The sequence below is a fragment of the Salarias fasciatus genome, chromosome 17, assembly GCF_902148845.1.
Source record: "Salarias fasciatus chromosome 17, fSalaFa1.1, whole genome shotgun sequence".
NCBI lineage: Eukaryota > Metazoa > Chordata > Actinopteri > Blenniiformes > Blenniidae > Salarias > Salarias fasciatus.
In genome coordinates, this window is record NC_043761.1 from 21,448,450 (window position 1) to 21,471,659 (window position 23,210).

The 23,210-nt window shown below is 48.3% G+C and overlaps 1 protein-coding gene across 1 annotated transcript; it reads right to left on the minus strand.

Annotated features, from left to right (window-relative positions):
* Window positions 1-249: 249 nt before the first annotated feature.
* Window positions 250-15,651, minus strand: slc38a4 (solute carrier family 38 member 4). Its single transcript, XM_030113724.1, has 16 exons — window positions 15,524-15,651; window positions 13,456-13,697; window positions 13,275-13,371; window positions 12,154-12,269; window positions 11,717-11,790; window positions 11,531-11,623; window positions 11,360-11,441; window positions 11,199-11,281; window positions 10,518-10,576; window positions 10,174-10,431; window positions 9,344-9,423; window positions 9,161-9,261; window positions 8,949-9,073; window positions 1,321-1,465; window positions 971-1,068; window positions 250-890 (listed from the first exon to the last, which is right to left on the minus strand). The coding sequence occupies exons 2-16, from the start codon at window positions 13,578-13,580 to the stop codon at window positions 786-788; spliced, it is 1,641 nt and encodes a 546-aa protein (XP_029969584.1). The 5' UTR covers window positions 13,581-13,697; window positions 15,524-15,651; the 3' UTR covers window positions 250-785.
* Window positions 15,652-23,210: the final 7,559 nt, after the last annotated feature.

The following is a 23,210-nucleotide window of genomic DNA, read 5'->3' on the forward strand; positions in this document are numbered from 1 at the left end:
ATCTTTTCGCAGATTATTCTCAAACTACCCTACGTTTAAGTGCAGTGCCTAATAAATTACTCCAGCTGGTGTGTGTGTGTGTGTGTGTGTGTGTGTGTGTGTGTACTCTTCACTGAACTCTTCAGGTTGTAGCTGCGAGGAGTTCAGCTCACATACACACACACTCACACACTCCGATGCCATCCCGCCTGATTGGCAGACGGCCTCGAGGCCACGTCAGACATTATGTACAACATGTTTTTCTTTTCTTTTTCTTTCAGTAGATAAATTATGTACATTCACACCCTGCCGGTTCCCATCTCTCCGTGTCAGTAATACTGAGAGCGCCTCTTCGCTTCCGCCCGGACAGCCGAGATGAAAACAGCCAGCTTCAGGAAGGCCTCTGGCATTTCCCCGTCCGCTGAACCTCTATGTGCGTGCTGACTTTGGCAAAGTCAAGGACCGATTGACGTGGAGCGCGGCGGCGACTTCCTGACGATGGTTTTGAGTCAATACTGACGTTGACGTGTGTGCTGAAGCTGAAACATATTGCTAGAAACGTGTGTGTGAATAGTCCTCCAAAAACGTCTCCACGGATCTCGGAGGACGACTGGTTGTGCGTCGTCGTCCCTGCAGGTCACAGTTCGGACGAGGGCGGCGGGACTGGTTCCGCCAGCAGGGGGAGCCCAACGCGTCCTCGCCTGACGCGGCGCGTTCTGTCCACCGCCGGATGAAGGGAAGCCGCCAGGAGAGATTGCAGACGGGTGAGGATGACGGCGCCGGCCGAACGCGGTGCCCCGGCGGGCCTAGTGGCCGCCGCCGGAGCCCGACGGGTTGTGGATCCAGTCCAGGGCGATGAGCGACAAGCTGCCGATCATGAAGACGATTCCCACCACCAGGAAGACGGCGGCCTGCGGGACGAGACACCAGGTGACGTTTCCGTCCGCTCGACACAAGGAAAACGTAAATGGCGCCTCTATCGTGCACTCACCCCGATCTTCTGCGGGGAGCGGAGCGGCACCGACTTCACCAGGCGGAGGTAGAACGCAGCAGGGAGGATGAAGATGAGCATGGTGGCCGCAGACGAACCTGGAAGAGGAAGAGGAGGATTAAGTGGAAGCATAGGCTGAGGTAACCTCATCGAATGTGGAAAAAGGTTCAGATTCAAAGGATCCTTGTTAAATCCTGGAGTGCTTAAAGAGATCTACGTGGTGAAAGTTGAAACACGGATTTGAAAAGCGGGAAAATCCCAGACTGGTTCAGACAAGTCGTCTCACGGAAACCAGTAACAGGAAATTCTTCTGAGACCCGAGGTGCAGCTTCTGTCGGGGCTCCGCTCACCGATGAAGCCGAAGATGTCCCTGATGGTCGGGACGAAGATGACCAGCATGTTGTTGAAGGCCAGGATGGCGGCGGCGATCAGCATGTGCCGGGTCCAGCTGAAGTCCCGCCCACTGAAGAGCAGCGTGGTGATGGAGGAGCGGATCTGAGGAGAAGCAAACGTCCGACAGGTCAGTGCCGAGCTCCATCGCACCGATCAGAATAAAGATCACATTTGCTTGTTTGTTGTAATAATTTTCACCTTTTTAGACATTTTCATTAACTGTTATATGTGAAATAATGAGTAATTTTGGTCAGTTTTATGCTTCCCAACAGAATTTCATCACATATAGAAAACATTTCTGAGTATTTCTTCTTAAGATCAACTCAAAAAAGTAGGCTTTGAGATATTCTCATGCATTCTGCTTTCTTTCTGTCACTTTTTTTTTTTTTTTTTTTTTTTGCCAGTTCTCTAATAAAAAAATACATTTGTCAAATGTCTTGTCATTTCAGGAAATATATACTGATACTTGTTGCAGTTTCAATGAGATCAAGCATTTTGATGAAGCCAGTAAACATCCTTAAAAGCAACGAGTTAAAGATGAAAAGCACCTTCGGTACGAACGAACACAGAATTCCCCTCCAGCCTCAGCGCTTGGCCTCTTAAATGCTCTAAAGAATGAATGAAAGTTCACAAAATCCCAAAGAATTACTCTAAAATCTGAGTGGAAACTGCAGCAAGGAGGCGAAACGCAATGTCAGAGTTACAGGCGTCCGAACCTGCGCTTGTGCGTCGTGGAATATAAACACACACACATCTGATCACGTGCAGGGTTCGATTTGCAGGCAGGAGTCTGATCACAGACACACGCAGTGAGAACCGAGTGTCGCTGCTCCCTGGAGGAAAGTCTCCATGTGTGCCAGGAGTCGATTCCCACACTTGGCCACTTAGTGAAGTGTGTCAAGTGCTGCGGGGTCATTGCGTGTCCGTGTGCGCGCACGAGTAGTGGGGTGGGGGGGGGGGGGGGGGGGGGGGGGGTGGGGGGGGGTGGGGGGGACTGTGCGGCCGCGGCGGGGCGTCTTAGCCGGGATATCCTGGTGCCGCTGAGCCACGGGCGGCCCGTTCAGGCCTCCACTGGGTGAAAGGTCGCAGGTATCAGGTGCCTCGTGGGCCGCGGGGAGGAAGGTTACAAAGAGCGCTCCATTCAGAAAGCCTGCGGATTATCTCCCGCAGCGCAATGGAGCCGGGGGATTGCATCAGCCGAGCGCGAGAGGAGGGGCCTACTGGGGGGGGAGGCGTCGACAAGCATCGCTATTGTCAATCAGGTTTTCTTTTTTTTTTTTTCTTCCCTCCTCCTCTCCACCTTCCTCTTTACTAACTAGTCTCACGCTGAAGCACAAGCAGAGTTTCCAGTTCTGCAGATCCAGAGTCTTAACTTTCATTTGTTTCAGCTGAAGTTGAAACAAAGTAGAAGCAGAGAGGTTTAACAAACTCATCCCCAGATCAGCTACTCCAACACGGAGAGCCACACGAGGTCAATGACAGCAGCTCGAGGAGCTTCAGGAGTAAATCACCAGACATGGAGTCACTGGGGACAAACACAGTGGTGTTTATGAGAAGCACAAGTGTCGCCTCAGTGGGAATCCTGCAGCGTCTCGGCCTGCCTTTACCGTGTCAACGCTAAACTTTCATTGGGTTTTCGGGGTCGGGTTTCAAAACATTTCTGCTCGGAGTGACTGAAAACGCTGCTACTGTGACCGCGCACCACAGCCACGGTTCGTCTGCACATGCTCAGCAGACGGACAATAAGATCAATGTTCTCCAGGCTGTCATGACTCCCAGTCCAGATTCCACTGGGGAGTTTCCAGTCACCGTAAAAAAGATCCAGCATCATCAGTTCAGCCCACAGCTTGATAAATGTGTTGGAGTGAACGTAGGTTACTCTTTACGTTCTATGATCTCTTAACAGCTGATTCTAATTCAAGCAGCAATGCACCAACATTGACTCATAATCAACAGTTCCAGGTCAAATTGGATCCAAAATGGTATCAGCGTATAGAAATTAATTTAAGAAAAAAGATGAAATATAAAATTTGTGTGTATTTTAGTATGATGTTAAGATAAATCATTAAGTTAAAGAAAGAAATAGATATATTAATGGTCATTTCACGGCTTCTGGATGTCAAAATTTTGATCCTAACAAGGTTATAAATCATCCCAAACTATATTACAGGGCGTCTTTAAAGCGACACTAAGGAACTTTCAGTTTTCGTTGATTTTGGCGGCGCCAGTGGACAAAAGCGGTAGTGTTTTGCCTGAAGCAATACCACAGTTCCCATGAGGTCTAGCGCGTGGCGTCGTAAAATGCTGCTCCCGGTGGCGTGCTGTCGGACTGAACTCGCCACATTTGTTTCCAGTGGCTGTGTGAAGGACGGACAGCGACGAGGTCATGAATCTAATGGTGGCTAAAAAATGTTATATCATGATGTGACGCATGCCGTAAAGCAGTCCGCACATTTGGAGCTTTTTAGTGTGCAGGGTTCCTACCACCCTCCTCACTGCTGCTCAGTCCAAGTGAAAGCAATACTGACGCCCTCAGGCCATGACAGAGGGGTCATTCAACTAGTTGTAAGTCGATGTATCATCACAAAAGATATTAAGATGTTTTATTAAGGTTGAAAAGTTCCTTAGTGTCGCTTTAAACCACATCAGTTTCGTTGTACTTCTTGCAATGACAAATAATGTTCTATTCTATTCTATTCTAATCTACACTGAATTCTGAATTAAGCAATTCAGAATTACATTCATGAGTTTCGTATTTACATGGGGAAAAAAACGAGGGATCTGCCAAGCGTTCTGATTGGACAGAGGGCGGCCGTGACGTACTTACGTCTCCCGGAAGTAAACAGCGTTTTTCTCTTCTTTCTTTCTCAATTAACCTTGACACCACGGCTTTGAAAATGTCCGCGTTGTTAAGCGCCCGTCCATCCGCTCGTTTCATTATATCCAATTCTTCTAAAATTCCTATTAAATAAATCGTCTCCGTGCGAGTCGATCTGCGGGACGCAGGCCGCCATCTTGGAATGTTACGTCATCATGGCGGAGCATGCGCAGAACGACCGGAATGAAGTCGCGCCTAATTTACATATAATTCCGTTTCGGATTCAAACTTAAAGCTGCTGTAGGCAGGATTTTGCTAGTCAATGCTAATTTTTCTGTGTTTTCTTTGGATTAAATGTTAGACTATCCATTGATAATCCTTTAGGAGTGTAGCATAATTGCTCTACCGCGAGGGCGCAGCGTTTCCATCTGTCTCTGTTCTGAGCTGAAAAGGAATCTCGACAGCTCCAGGTATCTTTGACCAATCAGAAGAGCCCATGAGGCTCTAACCGTGATTGGTCGAGGGGCGTTCGTCGCACGTTCTTGTGGGAGGGGCTTAACTTGGGTAAGGGCGTGATGTCAGAGAAAACAGGACAGGATTGGCTGTGCTGGGTTTCAAATCGCCATCTTAAGGCCTCAGTATGCTCCCCCGTCGCCGCCACGGCGTTCCTACGCCGGCAACCCTACGCCGCTACTGAACATATCTTGCTCCTGCGTCAAGGGAACGCCCTCCTCTGGCAAGCTGCTAGCAGTCACAACAACAATGCTGCTTCCGTAGCTCCGGCTTTACCTAGACATAGATCTATAGATATAGATTTCGAGACGTACGTATCTAGAGACGCGTGCATTTACCGAACATATATCTGCATATATGACATATCTGGTGACACTGGGCTGTGGAGGAGGAGAGGCTGAGCGGACCGTGATGAAATATTGGTGAAACTAATGAGCTTTTGGACGATTAAAGCCGTTTGAGGAGCGGCTATACACATAGCCCCGTCTGCTAACAGTGCTAACACTGCTAACAGTATAGGGATGTGCGCCGCTCAATTTTGGATCTAAATTTCTCCCGAAGCACTGTTCGGATCAGAAAAGCATTCCGGGTGAGTTCTACTTTATTCTATAAACAACGCGAAAGCGGACCAATCACAGCCCTCGACGTTCACGTCACCACGCGTCGAAACGACGCGAAGTCACAATTTTCGGGAGGCGCACGTCAATCCCCGACGTAGCCCGACGTAGACGTCGTAGGGCTACGACGTCTACGTCGTAGGAACGACGTAGCGGCAGCGGGGGAGTATACTGAGGCCTTTAGATGGGTCAAATCGCCATCTTGCTTAGGTAACCCTAAGCAAGATGGCGGAGATGCTGAATCCTGCCTACAGCACCTTTAATTCTGAGTGAAGTTTTCATGCGTTTACGTGGTCTTTGTAGAGCGAAATTATGCTTTATTCAGATTCATACAGCAATAAAAAGGCCCATGTAAATGACAGAATCACTGATGAATGGATTAAAAATACAGAATGCAGGAAAATTTTGTTTTCCAGTGCTCCCAGAACACCAGGGGTTATTTCTGTGTAACCTTTTTTGAGTTTGATTTAAGGACAAAATTTATATTCATCAAATTAAGCAGATTTTCTGCGCTGTCGACTGAAGGAAAGGATCCGGGCCGTGACGGTCAGGAGGTTCGACTGCGATGCCCGCACTTCACAGTCCTCTGCCAAACAAGTGTCACCACCTCCGCCGGAGCGCCTTTCTTCTGACCACGTAAAGTTTGCAGCTCTTTACCTTCGGCTCGCTCCCACCGTCTGTTGCATAATTAGGCCTCGCTCGGAAAACTCGAGCCTGGACGCAGCATTTCTCTCCGAGGCTCCAAGCTATTCGGCACCCGGCCGCGAGCCTTTGGAGTTCAGCGCGTGATGTTTGCACCGGTTTCACCCGTCTGTCCGTCCGCACGCATGCAGCTGGACCGGTCTGGACACATCTGGCTGCAGCCAGTCGGCAGCTCGCCGGAGACCAGCGGCTCGTTGGAATTTGTTCTCAATCAGAAGCAAATTGGAAATTGTGGGCTGCGTTTTCTCTGCAAATCTGATTTGCGAAAATACGAGACAGCTGTGCTGCAGCTGCTTTTCTCTGGAGTCGTCCAGACGCTGAATCTGAAGTGAAACTTCATGAAGTGCTAAAAATATCAAGAGCAGCGGAAGCATGATGAAACCAGAAAGGTTTAAAATGACTCTGCCAATTAAATCTAGGACAAATCTTCAGGTTCGTACGGCCAGCAAAGGGTCGCAAAGGAGTCGCGGGGTCAACGGCGAGCCCTGAGAGTGACGGTGGAGGTGTGAATCGGCGCGTTTGGCAGGCCTCTCCCACACTTTGAGCCTGAGAACTGGGGCACGTTCGACTCCACATAAAGCCCTTTTCATTATGTGTTGGATCCTGACAAAGCCCTGTGTGATCTGGCGTCGGTTAGCATCTATCCTTCACGTGACTGCACACCCTGCGACCTCGTACGTACACACACACACACACACACGCACGCACGCACGCACACACACACTACGTGTGCCTTACACACATTCTTTAACTCCGGCGGGAGGCAAGGACAGTCTGAGACAAAGCTAACGTTAATCTCCAGCCGAAGGTGATTCAAAATGAAGGTCAGGAGATGGGATTCGCAAAGGTCAAAAGGGAAACTTGGCAGACAAACTTCCAAGAGCCTTTCAACTGTTTTTACTGTGCTCGATTTATTAAACATCCCCGCTCCGTACAAATCAAGGCACCGCAAACAAATCAGCTTGATTCCAGCCTCTTGGTTTCCAGCGACTCGCTGCCAAAACCGACTCTGTGCCGCACGGACTTTAACTTGTGACTTTACATGCAGACATTAAGGCTAAAACCAGTTTGCGCCACACCCTGACAGGTGATTAAGGCGCCATATGTCAAACCGAGGACGTCTCTGCCCAATAATTCAGCGCAGCTGCTCGGGCGAATCCAGTCTCCGGCTCATGTTTCTCCGTCCTTATCAAGTTTTTATGTCCTGCATTTCCCCAATGTTACAGTAAGGAACTGAACTGCTGGTGGACAAACTTGCTATTTGACATTTCAACACCTGAAGCTACATTAATCTGTGCAGATGAGCAGAGAATCATCGCAAAAACCCCAAATCCTGATATCTTAATCCTGCCTTCAAAGCCAGACTCAGGCCGTGCCGGCATGGCGGCCACGTACCGCCACAAGCACATTTCTACACATCCTCTATCACCAACTCTTCACATTTCAAGGAATGCGCGGCCCTCGCCGGGGCTTTGTGTTTCTATCCCACCACACGCTCATCCCACCCCGTCTCATAGGCTCCGCCTCCGAGCGAAGGCGGTCAGGGTGAGGGTTTTTCCACTGTCCACTCTGTAAACTTCCACTGCAGAGATGGGGTGGGAATGCAGAGTCAGGGGGGGTCCGCGCTATCTGATTAAACGAGGGGCGAGAATGCAGGTTTTTTTTTTTAATTCCTGTGGAGGGAGGGGGAATGACTCATGGCTATGACAAGTCACAGGACAAAAATGTGTGTAGAAGGTTACAAAGAGATGACAAATGTTAAACCTTCAGATTGTGCAGCTGTGTGTGTGTGTGTGTGTGTGTGTGTGTGTGTGTGTGTGTGTGTGTGTGTGTGTCTCAGACAAGACAAGCTTGCTGCATCATCCTGTCAGCACTTCACTGAACATCAACTAAGCTGCTGCCCCCTAGTGGCAGCTTCCTGAAACTTCAACCATTTCTTATGATTCATAAACGGCCTTCTTTACTTTATACTGTGTGTGCGTGGTGTGTGTGTGTGTGTGTGTGTGTGTGTGTGTGTGTGTGTGTGCGTGCGTGTGTGTGCTGGATTACTGCAACATGAAGGCTTCACTGCATCACTTCCTGACAGCTGTTCTGTATCTATCAAAGCATCTGCTGCCCTCTGGTGGCAGCTCCCTGTACCTTCAGCCACTCAGGTTCAGAAGCGATCTGCAGCTTGTCTTCACATTAAACCACGTGTGTGCGTGTGTGCGCGCGCGCTGAAATGCCTGACGTCCTAAACGGGGTGAGAAACTTCCTCTGGCCAGCAGCCATTTTTGTCCCCATGAAGTCAGATAAGGGCCAAAGCTAAAATTAGCTCACGACCATATATGGAGAAGGAAGTCCGATGAGTGTGAGTGTGTGTGAGTGTGTGTGAGTGTGTGACAGAGTGTGACTGACTGAGGTGATAAGTTTCAGTGAGTGGACGTCACACACGGGCCGGGCCGACTTTTGACCCCATAACGAGAGAAATGAGGAAACACTGAAAGTGTGAGTGTGTTGCTGTAAATAAAAGGTGTTGGAGTTTATGAGCCCGGAGCGTACCGGGGTTTGGGACGACAACACGAGGCGAACAGCCTGTTCTTTTTTCACCAAATTACACGGGAGGGGGGAAAAAAAAACCCCGGCAACGACACAGAAACACTGAGTCTGCAGCAAATACAAAACCCAGTCTGTCAGCAGAATGACTGCAAGTGGCAGAAATGCTGGACATTTAGAGGGGCGGAGTGTGAGTGTGTGTGTGTGTGTGTGTGTGTGTGTGTGTGTGTGTTTCTGTGTCCTCTGACGCAAATCAAATTATGTTGAGACTCCAAATGAGGCTCTGTTTACGGACGCAGACGGGACACCGTGATATTTTCTTAATCTTGACTTCACGCGGACACGCTGTGTATCGGTGTGTGTGTGTGTGTGTGTGTATGCGTGTGTGTGTTGTACTCACGGGGAAAAGCACGATGGGCACGGTGAGCGTGACGGCGGTGAGGACGGCCAGGCGCACCAGCAGCAGCATCGTGTCGAACTTGTACACCTTGGTGAAGGTGTGGAGCAACTCTGCCTCCACGAAGTCTGCATGGGAGCGGAGGAAGACGGGATTCAGGCGGAGACGTCCTGAAGAAACACACCTTCCTCACCCCGTGTGTGTGTTTCTCTCACCGTAGAAGGTGAGGTAGCCGAACAGCGCCGACAGCATGTACATGATGAGCATGGCCAGGATGGACAGGTTGGAGACGTTCTGCATCTTCCTCCTGCTGCGGCTGCAAACACACACACACACACACATTCTCTTTAACACCCGCCTGTGTACACACTCACGCATAATGAGGTGAGGAGACTCACTCTTTGAGCTCGCTGTAGATGGGCAGCACCTCAGGGTGGCAGACGAAGGCGAAGGCCAGGATGGGCACGGTGTACGCCGTCTGCGGCAGAAACCACAAACAAATATATAAAACAGGAAACAAAAAACAGAAACAACAAACTATCAGGGACCCAGACCCGATCCCTGTGGGACTCCAGCCTCAACAAACTCTTCCAAATCATCTCCTCATCCGTAAGGTGAAGATGTCAGAACTATTCCAGTAAATGAAGCAGCTGCAGGACAGAGACGACTTGTTCTGTAGCTCGAGCTGGAAAAATTAAAACCCTCGGAAAGCTTTTTTTTTTTCCTGCTCTTTTAAACGTGGTGACGCACTGAAGGCGCCCCGGCCGACGAGATCTGCAGATTATGTTTCCCACTGCTGCTGTCAGAATGTTGGCTTTTACAACCGAGGCCAGAGGGAAAAGAAACAAACGACTTTTCTTCTGTTCTTCATGCATAGTCACAAAGGTTTAAAGCAGTTTTATTTGATTTTTGTAATACGTTCTTCTTTCAGGGCCAAAAACAATTGGAGATATAATGAAAATGCAAAGGTCAACACGTTCCCTCTAAACCACACTGGAATGTAATGGTTTGTCACTGCCGCCCTGATTTATTCTCCATAGAGAAAAGTCATCCTGAACGTATGTTTGAGAACACACCCCTCCCAAACATGTCCCAGCAGACGCTGCTATTCTTCTCCTGTTTGATCTGCACGAGCCCCTTCATTGTACTCCCTGCTGTGCATCGAGCGGCGCATTCCTCGAGTGCAGAAGCTTGAAGAAACTGCATATGGAGCCGGATCGCGGCGCACCTGCGAGTTGAAGACGAAGTACTTGGGCGTGCACATCTCCTCGTCGTCGGGGTGGGGCTGGTAGTGCACCCCCGTGGAGTGGTGGGCGTCGTGGCCGGCGGGCACGGCGGGCGTCACGTCGGCTCGGGAGAAATCCATCTGCGCCGAGCGGTTGTGCAGCGCGTACAGGCCCGACGCGTCCGAGGCGTTCATGCTGAGGTTGGAGTGGCCGTAGAAGAACGGGAGCGGGCACGGCAGCTGCGTCTTCTTGTAGATTATCTGGAGGAAACACGAACGACGCAGCTGATTTAATACGACGAGGAAAAGGGTGAAAAGGTTGAGCTTCAACGCTGAGATGTACTCACAACGCCTAAGAAGAAGACCATGCAGCTGAGGGAGAAGCCGCTGGTGTAGCCCAGGTAACCTAGACAGGAGGAAACAGAGCTGATATGTTAAACACACAAGGACTACAACTGATCTCCTCTCAAGCTGATCGACTTTTCTCCTTCACCCTCCCTCCTGCTTTAATCACCAGATGCCTTCTTCCTACTCGGCTCTCGTCTTTCTTTCTGGCTTCCAGCTCATTCTGGGACCTATTCCTGGATGTGGGTCACATCTAGTTCTTGGTTTGGGTCCATGGATGGTTCTGGAGCAGAGCCGAGCGTCAGCCTGATTCACGATGTCCTGGATCCAGACTCACGTACAGTAGAAGTCAAGCTGGTCGCCGCTCGCTTGCTCCTCTGAGATAATTGTCTTCATTATAAAATCTGAACAGAGGAGCTTTTGGAGACGACTCCGGCGCTCATAAATCCCACCTGAGTGTCGGAGCTGACTACCCGCTGGACCGCGGTGTCACGTTACACTCAACCCTAACTGCCCCGGCTGACTCAGAGCCGGACTAGCGTTACATTATTTCTGTTCTGGCAGAGCCGACGGCGGACAGCTGCGACCGACAGATCGCTCTTCAGGTGGCAAAAACTCGACATCCCAGCTTCTTAGAAGGCCGGAGAAGGGAGGGAGAATCCAGGGCGGAGGCGGCTCCTTACCGAGGTTTTTCAGCAGGGACAGGGGGAGGATGACCCCGACCGAGACGAACACCACCAGGTAGTTCCCGTTCAGGTACCACTCACTGCAAGCACAGCGCAGGGCTCCAGTCACAGGAAGCTCTCACACTCAGACACACACATTCCATCTGCAGTAAGCTCACCCGGAGTTCTCCTCCAAGCGCATGAAGGTCCTGATCACTTCTGGGAGCTCGTATTTGACGATGAAGAGGTAGCTGGACATGGCTGCGGGAGGGGTGAAAGGTCAATGGATCTGCACCGGTCTGCACGTTTCAAATCTCCCCTCTGTTTAGATATTTCATCACAGCGATTACCTCCTATGTTTTGCATTATAATGGAACCGAAGGCGGCCATCTTCCCGGGCCAGCCGAACGCCCGCTCTCCCAGCTTCTCATAGATGAGGGATCCTGTCAGAGCAGACGAGGGCATCATTTATCGAACATTTACCTCTATCACGCGTCAATGAAGACGAGAGAAATTTGTTTGGAGGCTGTACCGACCTCCTTCTTTGGCGGTCATCAGCAGCAGATGCACCGAGTAGAGCGACAGAATGGCCACGGCCACCAGGAGGATTCTGCAGAGGCAGAGAGAGTCAGCTCAGACTTTCTCTTTAAACATACAGATCTGAACATTTACTGAAGGTGTTGTCAGTTGAGAGCGGGAGACGGGGGGGGGGGGCTATCGGGTGACAGCGGGGGGTCGGATGCTGCTGGAAGTCGTCCACGAACGCTGATAACGCACAGGCACGGGACGCACGGCCCGGTTCAGATGTCTACGTCTATTTTTAACAGAGTCCAATGTGAACAATACTTCAACCTGACGGACCGGAGAAACATTATAGCCTGAGAATATGGTGTTAAAGAGCGAAGCTGGTTCCAGTTCACTGGCTGTTCGGTGTCGGATGGAGGAAGTGCTCCGCGGGAAGCGAGCTACGTACAAGAAGAGGACGATGCCGGTGTTGGCCATGGCGTAGGACAGGCCCAGGATGCCGCTGCCCATGATGGCGTTGCTCAAGTTGAAGATGGACATGCCGAAGGAGGCATGGCCCGGGTGCTGAGAGCAAGAGAGAGAGAGGTCAAAGGTCAAACCAGGTCAAAAGCTGCATTTCTTTGTGTTATATTGTCGAATCTGTGCTCTTAGTACCCATTTTGTCTGTACTGTTTGATGTTCCAATGATTCACACGTTTCCATAAACCTGATATGTCAATAACACTGACAGCACACATCAATTTTTAATTAAAAAACACATTTTTTGTATCAAGCAAGCACCGTGTATTAATTATATCTATATATTTTATTTCACTATAACTTAAATCAGTTGCTTTTGGTGGGTTTTACGCTCCCCAACCCATTTTTACTACATTGAAATAACTGAACTGAACTGAATTATGTTTTTTTCTCCAACTTCTCCAACTCATTAAGTGTTTTATCATTGAATGTATCTAAGTTTTGCTCGATTCTGCTGAATCTCCTGCAGGTTTTGGCTCACTTCACTTATTGCAACGTCTTACTTGGTTCACGCATTAAAAGACTTTCTGCATCTTTTTCCTGTAACTTTAAAACAAACAGTGTTTATTTGAATTAGCTGTGGACACTGAGGCGTTTCCCTGTTTGTGAAGGATTTCCAGAATGTTTGACATTTACTAAAAACGGATGAGACTTCTGCATCACGCTCCTCTTCAGGAGCACAAACCACACCGGTCGCTGCGTTTGATGACGTGCACCGTGCACGTGGAACTGGTGCAAGTTTACAGAGCGTCCAACGAGTCCAAAAACGCCACATTTAGAGTAACGTTAGCCTTCTTTGGCAAAGTATGGCAGATATAGTCATTAACAGAGCTTTTCTAGATTCAGAGGCGCTGAGCATTACTGGTTTCCATGACAACAGTGTTGTTAATTACAACAGAAGGCTCAACAAATAGCTTAATAATGCTGTCGTCAATACCTGCAATCAGTCTGAACACTCCGTTGTGAAACGTTTGTTGAAGGAGGAGTGAGTCGACACATTTTTCAAACCACCTATCGATCACGGCTCGGGCGATTGGTGGATTCACTTACATATTCTTCATGGTACTCCTCATACTTCTTCTTCTTCATCAGACCGTTTGACAGGAACTTCTGGCTTTCTCCGTCGTCATTGTCGTCCAGGAATTGGCTTCAATGGAAGAAGACAAGAGGAATCGCGTCACGTTTCACAAAGCGGTTTGGTTTCCTGGCGTCTCCTCGCCGCGCCGCCCACCTGTTGATGGTGGCCTTCTCGGAGTCGATGGGCTCGGTGAAGCGGTCGTCCAGGCTGTCGGCGCTGTCGTCGTCCACCTCCGTGGCGACCTTCCTCAGCTCCATGCGATCCACGACCCCCGGCATGGCGGCGCTCACAGCAGGACAAGACGCTGGCGGCGTTCAGGATTCGCGGGGACTGATTCCAGGAGGCGGCGCTGGCGGACGCTCGGTTTTAGAACTGGACGTTTTCACCTGTGAGAGCTGGAAACAGGTTGGGAGAGTTTATTTGGGTTCTCAGAGTTCACGGCAGGAATAACAGACGCTCTACTGTGGCGCCTTATCGGCCTCCTGAGGGGCGATTCGGCCTTGATGGAGAAGGCGGAGGAGGGAACCGGCCTCCCACCCGATGGAGGACTCAGCACCGCTTTTGATTTATTTCCACGTCATAAAACACAAACGCATCACGGCTTCAGTCTATCGCTGGGCGGACAGAGCAAACACGCGTTGACGTGGACGAAGAGCTGAGTCAACACACTCAGAAAGCGGGTCAAGGATACGTCCGTCAACCACGGTCTACCAGGCCCCGCCCACCGCCGGCCAACAAAAAGGGGCACATTTTTCCATAAACTCCATTCATCTTGTCGTTACGTAAGGAGGAGGCCAGGAAAATGATTCACGCCGCCGCGGCCTGTCACTCTCACAAAGGCCTCTTTGATGGCGCCGGACGGGAAGAAAAACAGCTAAAAAAACGGCGCAAACCCCCCCGGTAACGAGCACACGAACACAACGGAGCGGTGCCAGATTCCCAGCCGGGGCTGCTGGGTAATCAGTCTTTGATCGTCATGTGTTTACAGTCAACAGGCCGCCGCGCATCAGTCCACACTGCTGGGGAACGCCGTCCGATGTCGCGGGGGCGGATCCCGGCGGCGGACGCCGCCAAGCGGAGATTAAGCGGCTCCGTTACCGTTAATAAGTGCATCACACACACACACACACACACACACATCGGTAGGCGAGGCAAGGCGGGCGAACCGGGGGGAGACGCATCTCGCTTCCCGCGGCCAAGAGGATTAACCTGTCGGACCGGGTTAACCTCACATGTCGCTACAACCAGGGGAACACACGTCTGATGCATATCTCACACACTCACACACACTCACACACACACTCACAGCAGGATGAACACAATGTGCTGAGAGGTTCGTGCATTTGTTGGCTTTTTCCTGTTCGGCTTTAATGGAATCTTTCAGGACTGAGAAAACACACTTCACACACTTCGACCTGATCGGTGTGTGCTCAGCTGTGCACGCACACACACACACACACACACACACACACACACACACACACACACACACACACACACACACACACACACACACCCCCACACACACACCAATACAAATTCCACCTCACTGTTGCTTCTCTATTGCTTGACCATCCATGACACCAAAGTTATTGATCAGCTGGTAAATACTGTCTGACTTCACGATGCACGACTGAGATTCTGAGAACGAGAAACAAAACTATAACTATTTCCTGCAGTATTTTCGGATCAAACACCCAATTTGCAAACTTCAAATCTCAGGAAAATGCAGATTTAAAAACCGTGCATACGCACGGTTTTTAAATCTGCATTCTCCTGAGATTTCAACATCTTAGGTTGAATTCAGTAGAGAGTAGAAAGAAACAACTGGAGACCTCTGCAAGTTATAAATATGCAATTCTGCAATCCAAAGCAGCAGAGGCACCGAGGAAGACAGTGGTTTTGGGTTTCTCTGGGCTCTTTTCGTGTCTTTCTGGAAGCACCACCTCATTCATCCTCAATTCAAACACACTCTTGCATCAGCCACCTCCACAAAATCCCTCCCAGGCAAAAAGCACAGTGCAGAAACCCTGGCCTGCACACACACACACACACACACTCTGCTGCATGTCTTCCAGAAAAATGGTTTATTTTAGCCACAGCAGCAAAAAAACAACCAAAAAAAAAATTAAATGCAAAATTCACATTAAAAAAACTTTTTAAACAATTTTCCATATTATTTTCCTGCATATCATGAATTCTAACAAAGCCGTTCACTTACTGAGAAGTCCGTCAAGCAGCTCCGTTAAAGTTCCCCTGTGTTAAGTTTTTTGTTTCCTTTTTTAAATGATTTTATTTGGAAGAAGTCAGACACTCAGATGAAGGCGGGCGGCCGTGCGCGGAGCTGCGGAGCTTTTGTAACTCAGGTATGAACGCAGGCTTTTAAAAGCCAGGAGGGAGGGCCTTCGCCGCCCAATGAGGACGGACGCACTTTTCCTCGGGACCCTCCTTTTCTCTGAGCGTGAGATGGGAATGAAGCCCTCCCCCGACCGAACAACACACACACACGTGCACACACACATTACCGTCAGGTGTAAACATTCTACTGAAGAGGGTCCAAACTGTTAAAAAATATCTGCGAAAGGTGAAATTTATCAAGAAAACAGTTTGAAACCTGACATTTTTGGAACATTTGTCTTGTTTTGGTTAGAAACTACGTATCTCGTTGACCGTCGCAGCTACGTTTCATGAAATTTATAGTTAAATTTTAGAAAATTCCAGTGATTTGTATATTTCTGTCGCCTATACGGAGACGGAAAGTGTCGTTGTCATGGAAACGGGGGTCTAAAGACACCACAGACGAGCAAACGCCGTTAAATACCCATGGCGCGATCACATGACCAGCTTTCTCCCAAGTGGAGTGATCAGAGGTCGAGGTCAAGGTCGCGTCAGGCTGACCGTGAGTGGACACACACACATAGACACACACACACACTGAAAACAAACTATTCCACCATCGGCGATTCACACACGACAGTCACCCGAACGCATGCTGCTTGGACATGTAATCGAACGCGGAAAGAAAAAAAAAAAAAACACGCCATGATGTGACCAACGTGAGCCGGTTTCAGCGAGGAGGCCGTGCCGCCGGCCAGCCAATCAGAGAGCGGCGCCACCGGGATGCGTCCAAGGTCGCGCTCGTGTCAGGGATGAGCTTCTTTATCTCAGTTCACTTTGTAATACCAAAAGACGGGAAAATAAAAACACACACACACACACCCCCGGCGAGGATCATCGACTGCTTTTTATTAGCTTTCAAAGCTTCTCATGTCAATGAAATCATAATCATCACACGAAGAAATAGAAACCGGCTTTGCTTTTCTGAATTGGCCAGATAATTTTGAGAACCGGTTTAATGAAAAATGAAAGAAATCGCTCGTTTTTCCAAATTAGAGACATAATTACAGATAGCTGCTGTAAATTTTGCTCCTGAACCATATTTTTATCTCTTCATAAAACTGTTTCTAGCAATTACGAGATCATTCATTCATTCATTCATTCAGAAAAATTGACAATTTTTTCTTCTTCATAAAAACAGCTTCTCATCATGAGGTCAATTTTTTAATTCACGTGAATGCAATACAATCAAGCTTTAAAATGATTAAAATGATTTAAAAAAAAAAAAAAAACATCCCAAAGTTCGAACTGTAATTAACAGGAAACACAGTATATGCCTGGTATACTCAGTGCTCACAATAACCCATACAGCTGATTGATGATATTGACGATAAAATAAGATTGCTGCCTGCAGAGAACTGACAAGTCTTCTCTTTTCTGGATTTTTTTTTTTACTTGAAATAAATTTGTCCACTATGTCTAGGGGTCCTTTCACATTTGAACCGATACAGTACCTGGGAATCGGTACCGGTACTATAAATGGTGCCAGTTTTCGGTACTTTTGTGTGTTTATCTGGTAACAAATGTTATTTTGCTGCTGACTGCAGACGATGAGTTGCTAACGAACGCTAACATGCCAATGGTCCGCAGTGCAGGAGTTGTAGCGTAGATCTGAGGTTGGTCGCTCCTCAGCTTTAAGAAAAATCTTGTTCTTAACCAAGCCCTTCTAGATTAGAAGTTTCCCGTCGCTGTGAGCGTAATCTGCATCAGATTTTAAAAAGCGGAGTCGTACTTTCCAGCGCTTTCTCCTCACACTTGCGTTGTCAACATGCTAGCTACTGATGTCGTTACACTCTTCTGCGAAGCTGCGTTCAGGTCCAGCATGAAAAATTCCCTCCTCTTCCACTCCCTCGCAGTCACAAGGATGCGTTTAGGTACTGAAACATGGTACTTTTTTATTTTACGTGAACCGGTACTCGGTAGTACCAACGGAATTCGGCAGGTACCTATAAAAGTACCGAATTCGGTACCCATCCCTAGCTGTGAATCTGCTCTCACCTCATGTGACCTTCAGCCTTTGAACGCACAGTGATTGCTTGGCTTCTTGTCCCTGAGTTTGGTTTTCTGACGTGGTTTCGACTGAAGCAAGGGGAAAACACAGCATGCGGACATCGGCTGGTAAACAAGAGGCCAAAAGGAAGACGGACGAAGAGGTCGTCAACCTCACGGTTTGATCAAAACATCTATAACGCGGCGCCGTGGACCTGGACGCTCCCCGTCTTTGTTGTGAGGTTGACGGCAGGAATCTGACGGCCTCTAAATTAAGCCTGAACCTCACCGGACCACATGACTGAGAGCAAATACCAAACTCTGCCCTTTCCTAAACCATCGGCCAGATGACGTCGAACATTTTGCCAAATACTTTCAAAGAGACCAAACGGTAGAAAACATGCTTCAAATCGAACAAACTCCTTTAAATAACAAAGTGAGACTCTCCAAAGCAAAAGCTGTTGGTCTCCTTCATCTGAAATGTTTTAGATGTGAAGAACACGTAGAAGCCGTCTGTTCATCGTCTGTCCTGCGTTACCCAATCCGAAGCGTACAGCCTGGAAAGGTCAGCAGTCCATCGCAGTCACGCCGACTCAGTGACACAAATTACCGCGTCACAGGAGTGGAAATTTACAGTTTGCTGGATGCCAAAAAGTCCTGCACAGTCTTGTACTGGACAGTAGTGACGAGCTGTACCTCGGACTTCTGCTAGCACTATATCTGGCATCGCTGATACTGATACTTTGTGACGGCAAAACATATGTTGAGAGAGGAAATTATGTAAATATTGATTTCTAAGCTTGAGATTCAGTGGTGGTTCTATAAACCAGCCTCACAATAAGAAGTGTGGGTTTTTCTCCATTTGCAATGATTGATGGATTACTGTGAAAGAGGGCTACTTCCTGTCTGTTTGTCACGGTGATCAGTGCAGGGTGTACCCTGCCTGTGCCAAACGTCAGAAGCCAAAAAGTCACCGTGGTGCGTCCCTAAATGAAGTTAATACGACCAGGATCGCTTTCGAACACAAAGTGTTTCAAGGAATCGAGCAGCTGCTCGTTCTGGGCAAACTGAAACCCGTGCTGGGATTTCTCCTAAAAATAAAAATAAAGCTCCAGAGATCCTGAAGTCCAAGAGGGAAGCCGTGCAAAGAACAGCTCCGCAAAGCTATGGAAGGAATTCTCACAAATGTCAACTGATAGTAAAACGCAACCTTTATCAGATGAAGGTCAAAGTTGTGCAAAACCTGTGTGCTGAAAACTTCCTGATGGCTCAAGAGTGTCAAAATGGTGCAACTTTTAAACGCTACGAAGGACCCTGTAACAGCGGCTGTTGTTAAAAATGTAGGAAAATACATCAATATATACAACTGAAGGGAAATTACAGGTGTATCAGGAACAGCTGGGTTTACAAGACCATGTTTCAAGGGAAAAACACATTTCGTTTCAGAAAAGTTTCACGTTTACACACATCTGAGTCAATTCCGGCAGCTAAATGATGAAATGGCAGGTGTTGTTGTCCTCGTGTGTCGGCGGACAGCCACAGAGACGCAGCCGCTTCACACACAGCCGTGAGACGCTCGCTCCCCCAGATGATCCCCCCGACCTAAACTACCTCTTGGGAGGAATTTATGAGGCGAGGCACGTTAGGACAACTCCCTCCATCCTCCACGTCACACCGCGGCCTCACATTCTACATGTCGACACCGTGCGGCGGGTTATCAAGGGACCCTGCAGACATTTATTAATATCTGGTTTCAAGTAAACTTAATGCATACTTTGATTTCTACATGTTTTATTTGAAAAAAACAAAAAAACATCTGGGTTTCCTCCAAATACTCCCGTTTCTTCCATAAAACTCTGTTTATCCTCTAATGTCCAGGATGCACCATTATTAAAGATGTGTTTTCTATTACCTTTCACAGGCAATGGCATTAGGTAGGTAGTGATCTATCGATTATCTGAACCAACGCTTCGGGCAGACGGTCAGAAGGTTCGTTTTGCTCTGACTCCTTAAAGCAAGCCAAACGATTCATAATTCCATGTGCCTGGAGCTTGTTTTACTGGGATTAAACATCCTTTTCTTTAATCGGTCCACCTGACTGATGCATTTAAAATGAAAATATCCACAATTCACTATGAGAAATGGTGCATTGTGTGCATAAAATCAAGGTTTGTCTCCTAATTTGGGACAAAAAAGCACAGAGTCGATCCTTTATAGAAGTAAAATGAGAAATTTATCAGATTTACACACTTCTTAAGCTCAGCAGTGTGGCTTTTAACTTATTATACCAGGTGTGTACCGCGCATTCATGCTGTGATAATTCAGGCCAGGACAGAATTTTAACCAAGCGAATCCGTTTCTGTGGAAACGGGTGAAAATGGAATTTTAACAGACGTCTCTCCACTTCAGACGGAGTCAAGGCCGGAGAAGAATTACATATTGTTACAAAACAACACTGTTTGCACACACGAGCCGGCCGATCAATACGAGCCGATAAGAGGAGTGGAGTGAGTTGTACGGGGTTCACAACAGGTTAGGACACACTCGCATTACGTAGAAAAGAGCAAGGTGGGGTTTACTCAAGGCCGACGGGCCCTATCACATGAGAAAAGGCTTTTTTCTCTCTGTGATTTATTTCAAATGCGCCACAGAAATGTACATTTCAGCGTGTTGAATTCTTTTAGATATTTATAGCGTGTGATAAAAAAGTCTCTGTGCTTTTCTGCAAATAGACCGTCGAGTAAACCGAATCTATTAGATGTAGTTTTTTTTTTTTTTTTTCGGAGTCCATAGAAAGAAACAAAGGTGGGTTCTGTTCGCCGCTAGTTTTCTTACTTGACGGCTGAGAGACGCCGGCGGCGACTGTTCCTCTGTGTGACCCTGACTCGAGAAGCTCGGGACCAAATACAGTCAAGTGGACACCGCGTCCCAGAAGTAGCTGCTCCGCGAGACGTGACTTCGCTTCATTTGCTTGAGAGACCAGAGGAATCCAGTAGATTTATCAGCGAGCAGCTCTCCTGGAAACCACCAGTGTGTTACTGGGATCAGGGCCAAATAGAAACTTCTGGATCCTTCAGGACACTTTCCCGTTCAGACGGCAACGTTTTGAAAACCATGCATCCGGTTTCAGAAGCTTTCTTTAAATAAAGCTGATCTGGTTCTTTATGGGGATTATTACAGATTAACTGCACAAACAGAAGCGGCTGGAAACAGTTGTTCACTGAACCGCAGCTCATAAAAGTTCCGAAGCAGCTGAATCGGCAAACGTCCCCCGGATTTTACGGGATCTCAGACTTGTGAGCCCCGGGAGAGGAGACTCGGGGGGGGATTTCCCACCACGAGGGAGCTCATTCTGAACAAACTCCTTCAGAAACGCCGTGAAGTTACATCAGCGGCGGCCGAACCTCGCCGGAGAGCCTGACCTACATTTCTCTCATTCACGTCTTCCTTCTGGCCAATGAGGGGGAAGGAACCGGGAGCAAACTCCACTCTGAGGACAGCTGTTCCGACGAGCGCTGGAATTCACTGCTGCAGCTCTGTGGAGTCATCACAGAGGTTTCTTCAGAGGACGAGAGGTTTGCACACGGGTTGTACAATATTTCGGCCGGAGCATTGGTTGATGATAACCGGCATGATGCCACCGGGCCTAGAAGTGAGACGTGAGCCCCCCAAGCAAGGCCTTTAATCCCCAAACGCTCCGCAGGCGCTTGTGGAAGATTAAGATCAGATGCAGGAGGAGCGAGTTCTCCGAGGGGATCAATAAAATCCTGTGCAGTTAAGTTTTTCTAAACTTTCACTCAGATCTGGGATCTGCTGGAGCATCACGTCAATGAGTGATGTTCAAGCCCTGCTCAAGATTCTGTCAGAAAGTTTGTGAGTGACTGATGATCTGGTGCTTCAAAAGCAACGAAAAAAGTGCGTCGCGTCTGCAGAAGGTCAACTCCTTCGACTCTTCACACTCGAGAAACTTAAACTCGCACCATATTCACCACTGATGATCAGAAAGCCGATGAGGGGAACGGCAGCCTCTGTTATGTAAGTAAGGAGCAGAGGACTGACCTGGGCTCCACACACTCACGATGTGGCAACCGGGTATTTTTAGCCCTGAGGGGTTTAGCTGCTGCACAACCTGAAGTCACCACTTAAAAATGCTCCAACACCGACATTGTCCTGCTTTCCAGAGCGAAAACTGATTCCAGTCGGACTTCTAGAGATGACCAGGAGAATATAAAGTCCAGACTTGAGATGATGGAGGTTGAATCCAGTTACACAACCTTTTCCATCCTGACAGCAGTGAGTCTGCTGCACACATTATATATTTATTACCTCTCAGGGGCCCGGGGAGGCCAAACACAGCGGGCCACACGCCACTCTTATGTAAGCCATTATCTCATATTCTGACCATCTCTTCATCCTGTTAAAGTCGAAATGTTTGCAGAAAACTTGAGAGCGGCTCACACCCTTTGTGCAAAGCTGCGATGCAAAGAAAGCAGAAACTGGCGCCTTTGTGGTGGTTTTAATTCCTTAATTCTCACATGAAGAAACAGAAGCGCACAACATGCAAAATGTGTCTATGATCAACTGGTGGACTGAGGCTGTGTTTTCTCCTGGATTTTTCCGCGGTTTCCTCTGATAAATAAAGACGCGTGCTTTTGGCGCTTTCAGGCAACACCCTGCAGGACGCGCTCCAAAGAAAAGCGCCTCTTTTTTCTCCAAAAAAAGCTGAAATATTTATTTATTCACATAAGGACAAATTGTAACTGGTACCTCAAACAGGGCTGTAAAAGCCTCTCGATCCGCGCGCGAGCGATCCCTTTTAATTCCAATCTTTCTTTAATTGCAGCGGAGGGGGGGAATTAAAGCGCCCGCGTCCTGCGCGTCAACCTGAATTAACCATCTGATCGCTCCAAGACTGCAAGAAAAAAATGTGCCAAAAGGGGGGAAAAAACATAGAAAAGCGGGGTGTTATTGAGTGTAAACGTCGGGGTCTTACCCAAAAGGCGGAGGACAGCTGCAGCAGGCGGCGGCGGAGGAGGCGGACTGTGGAAACAAGAGGAGACCCTTCCCATTTAACAAGCGACCAGGCTGAGTGGAAATTTCCATCTGCCATGTGATGATGGCAACTCCGCTCCAGCTTCATGTTACAGCAGCACCGGCGCTGCTGGGGGCTCCTCGCACTCCCACCGACCTCCTCTCCTCCTCCTCCTCCTCCTCACCTCTTCCTCCCTCTTTGTTTCACACTTTTACGCACAGCCTTTCATTTTTTACATGGACATTTCAGATCGATCTAATAATAATAATAATATATATATTTATTAATTTTCTTAACTTGATCTTCATGCGCGAATCCACGTGTTCCTGCAGAGAGTTTAACATTTTTCTATTTTATGTAAAAAATGTGGTTTTATGAGGCGCTGCGCTCCTTTGTTTACATTCCGCCTGGCCACGTTGTTCAGAGGGAAACTCCTCACAGCCTCTGCAATTATCTTTTAAAGGGAAAGCAGGAGAGTTAAACCAAACAG

What these genes read in the sequence shown, in the direction of transcription:
- slc38a4 (XM_030113724.1), bottom strand. Translation starts at nt 13,580, where the DNA reads ATGCCGGGGGTCGTGGATCGCATGGAGCTGAGGAAGGTCGCCACGGAG. An exon ending in GATGACCGCCAAAGAAGGAG is followed by an intron (nt 11,624 to 11,716) that starts GTCGGTACAGCC and finishes CTGCTCTGACAG; the next exon opens with GATCCCTCATCTATGAGAAG. An exon ending in ATCTACAGCGAGCTCAAAGA is followed by an intron (nt 9,262 to 9,343) that starts GTGAGTCTCCTC and finishes GTGTGTTTGCAG; the next exon opens with CCGCAGCAGGAGGAAGATGC.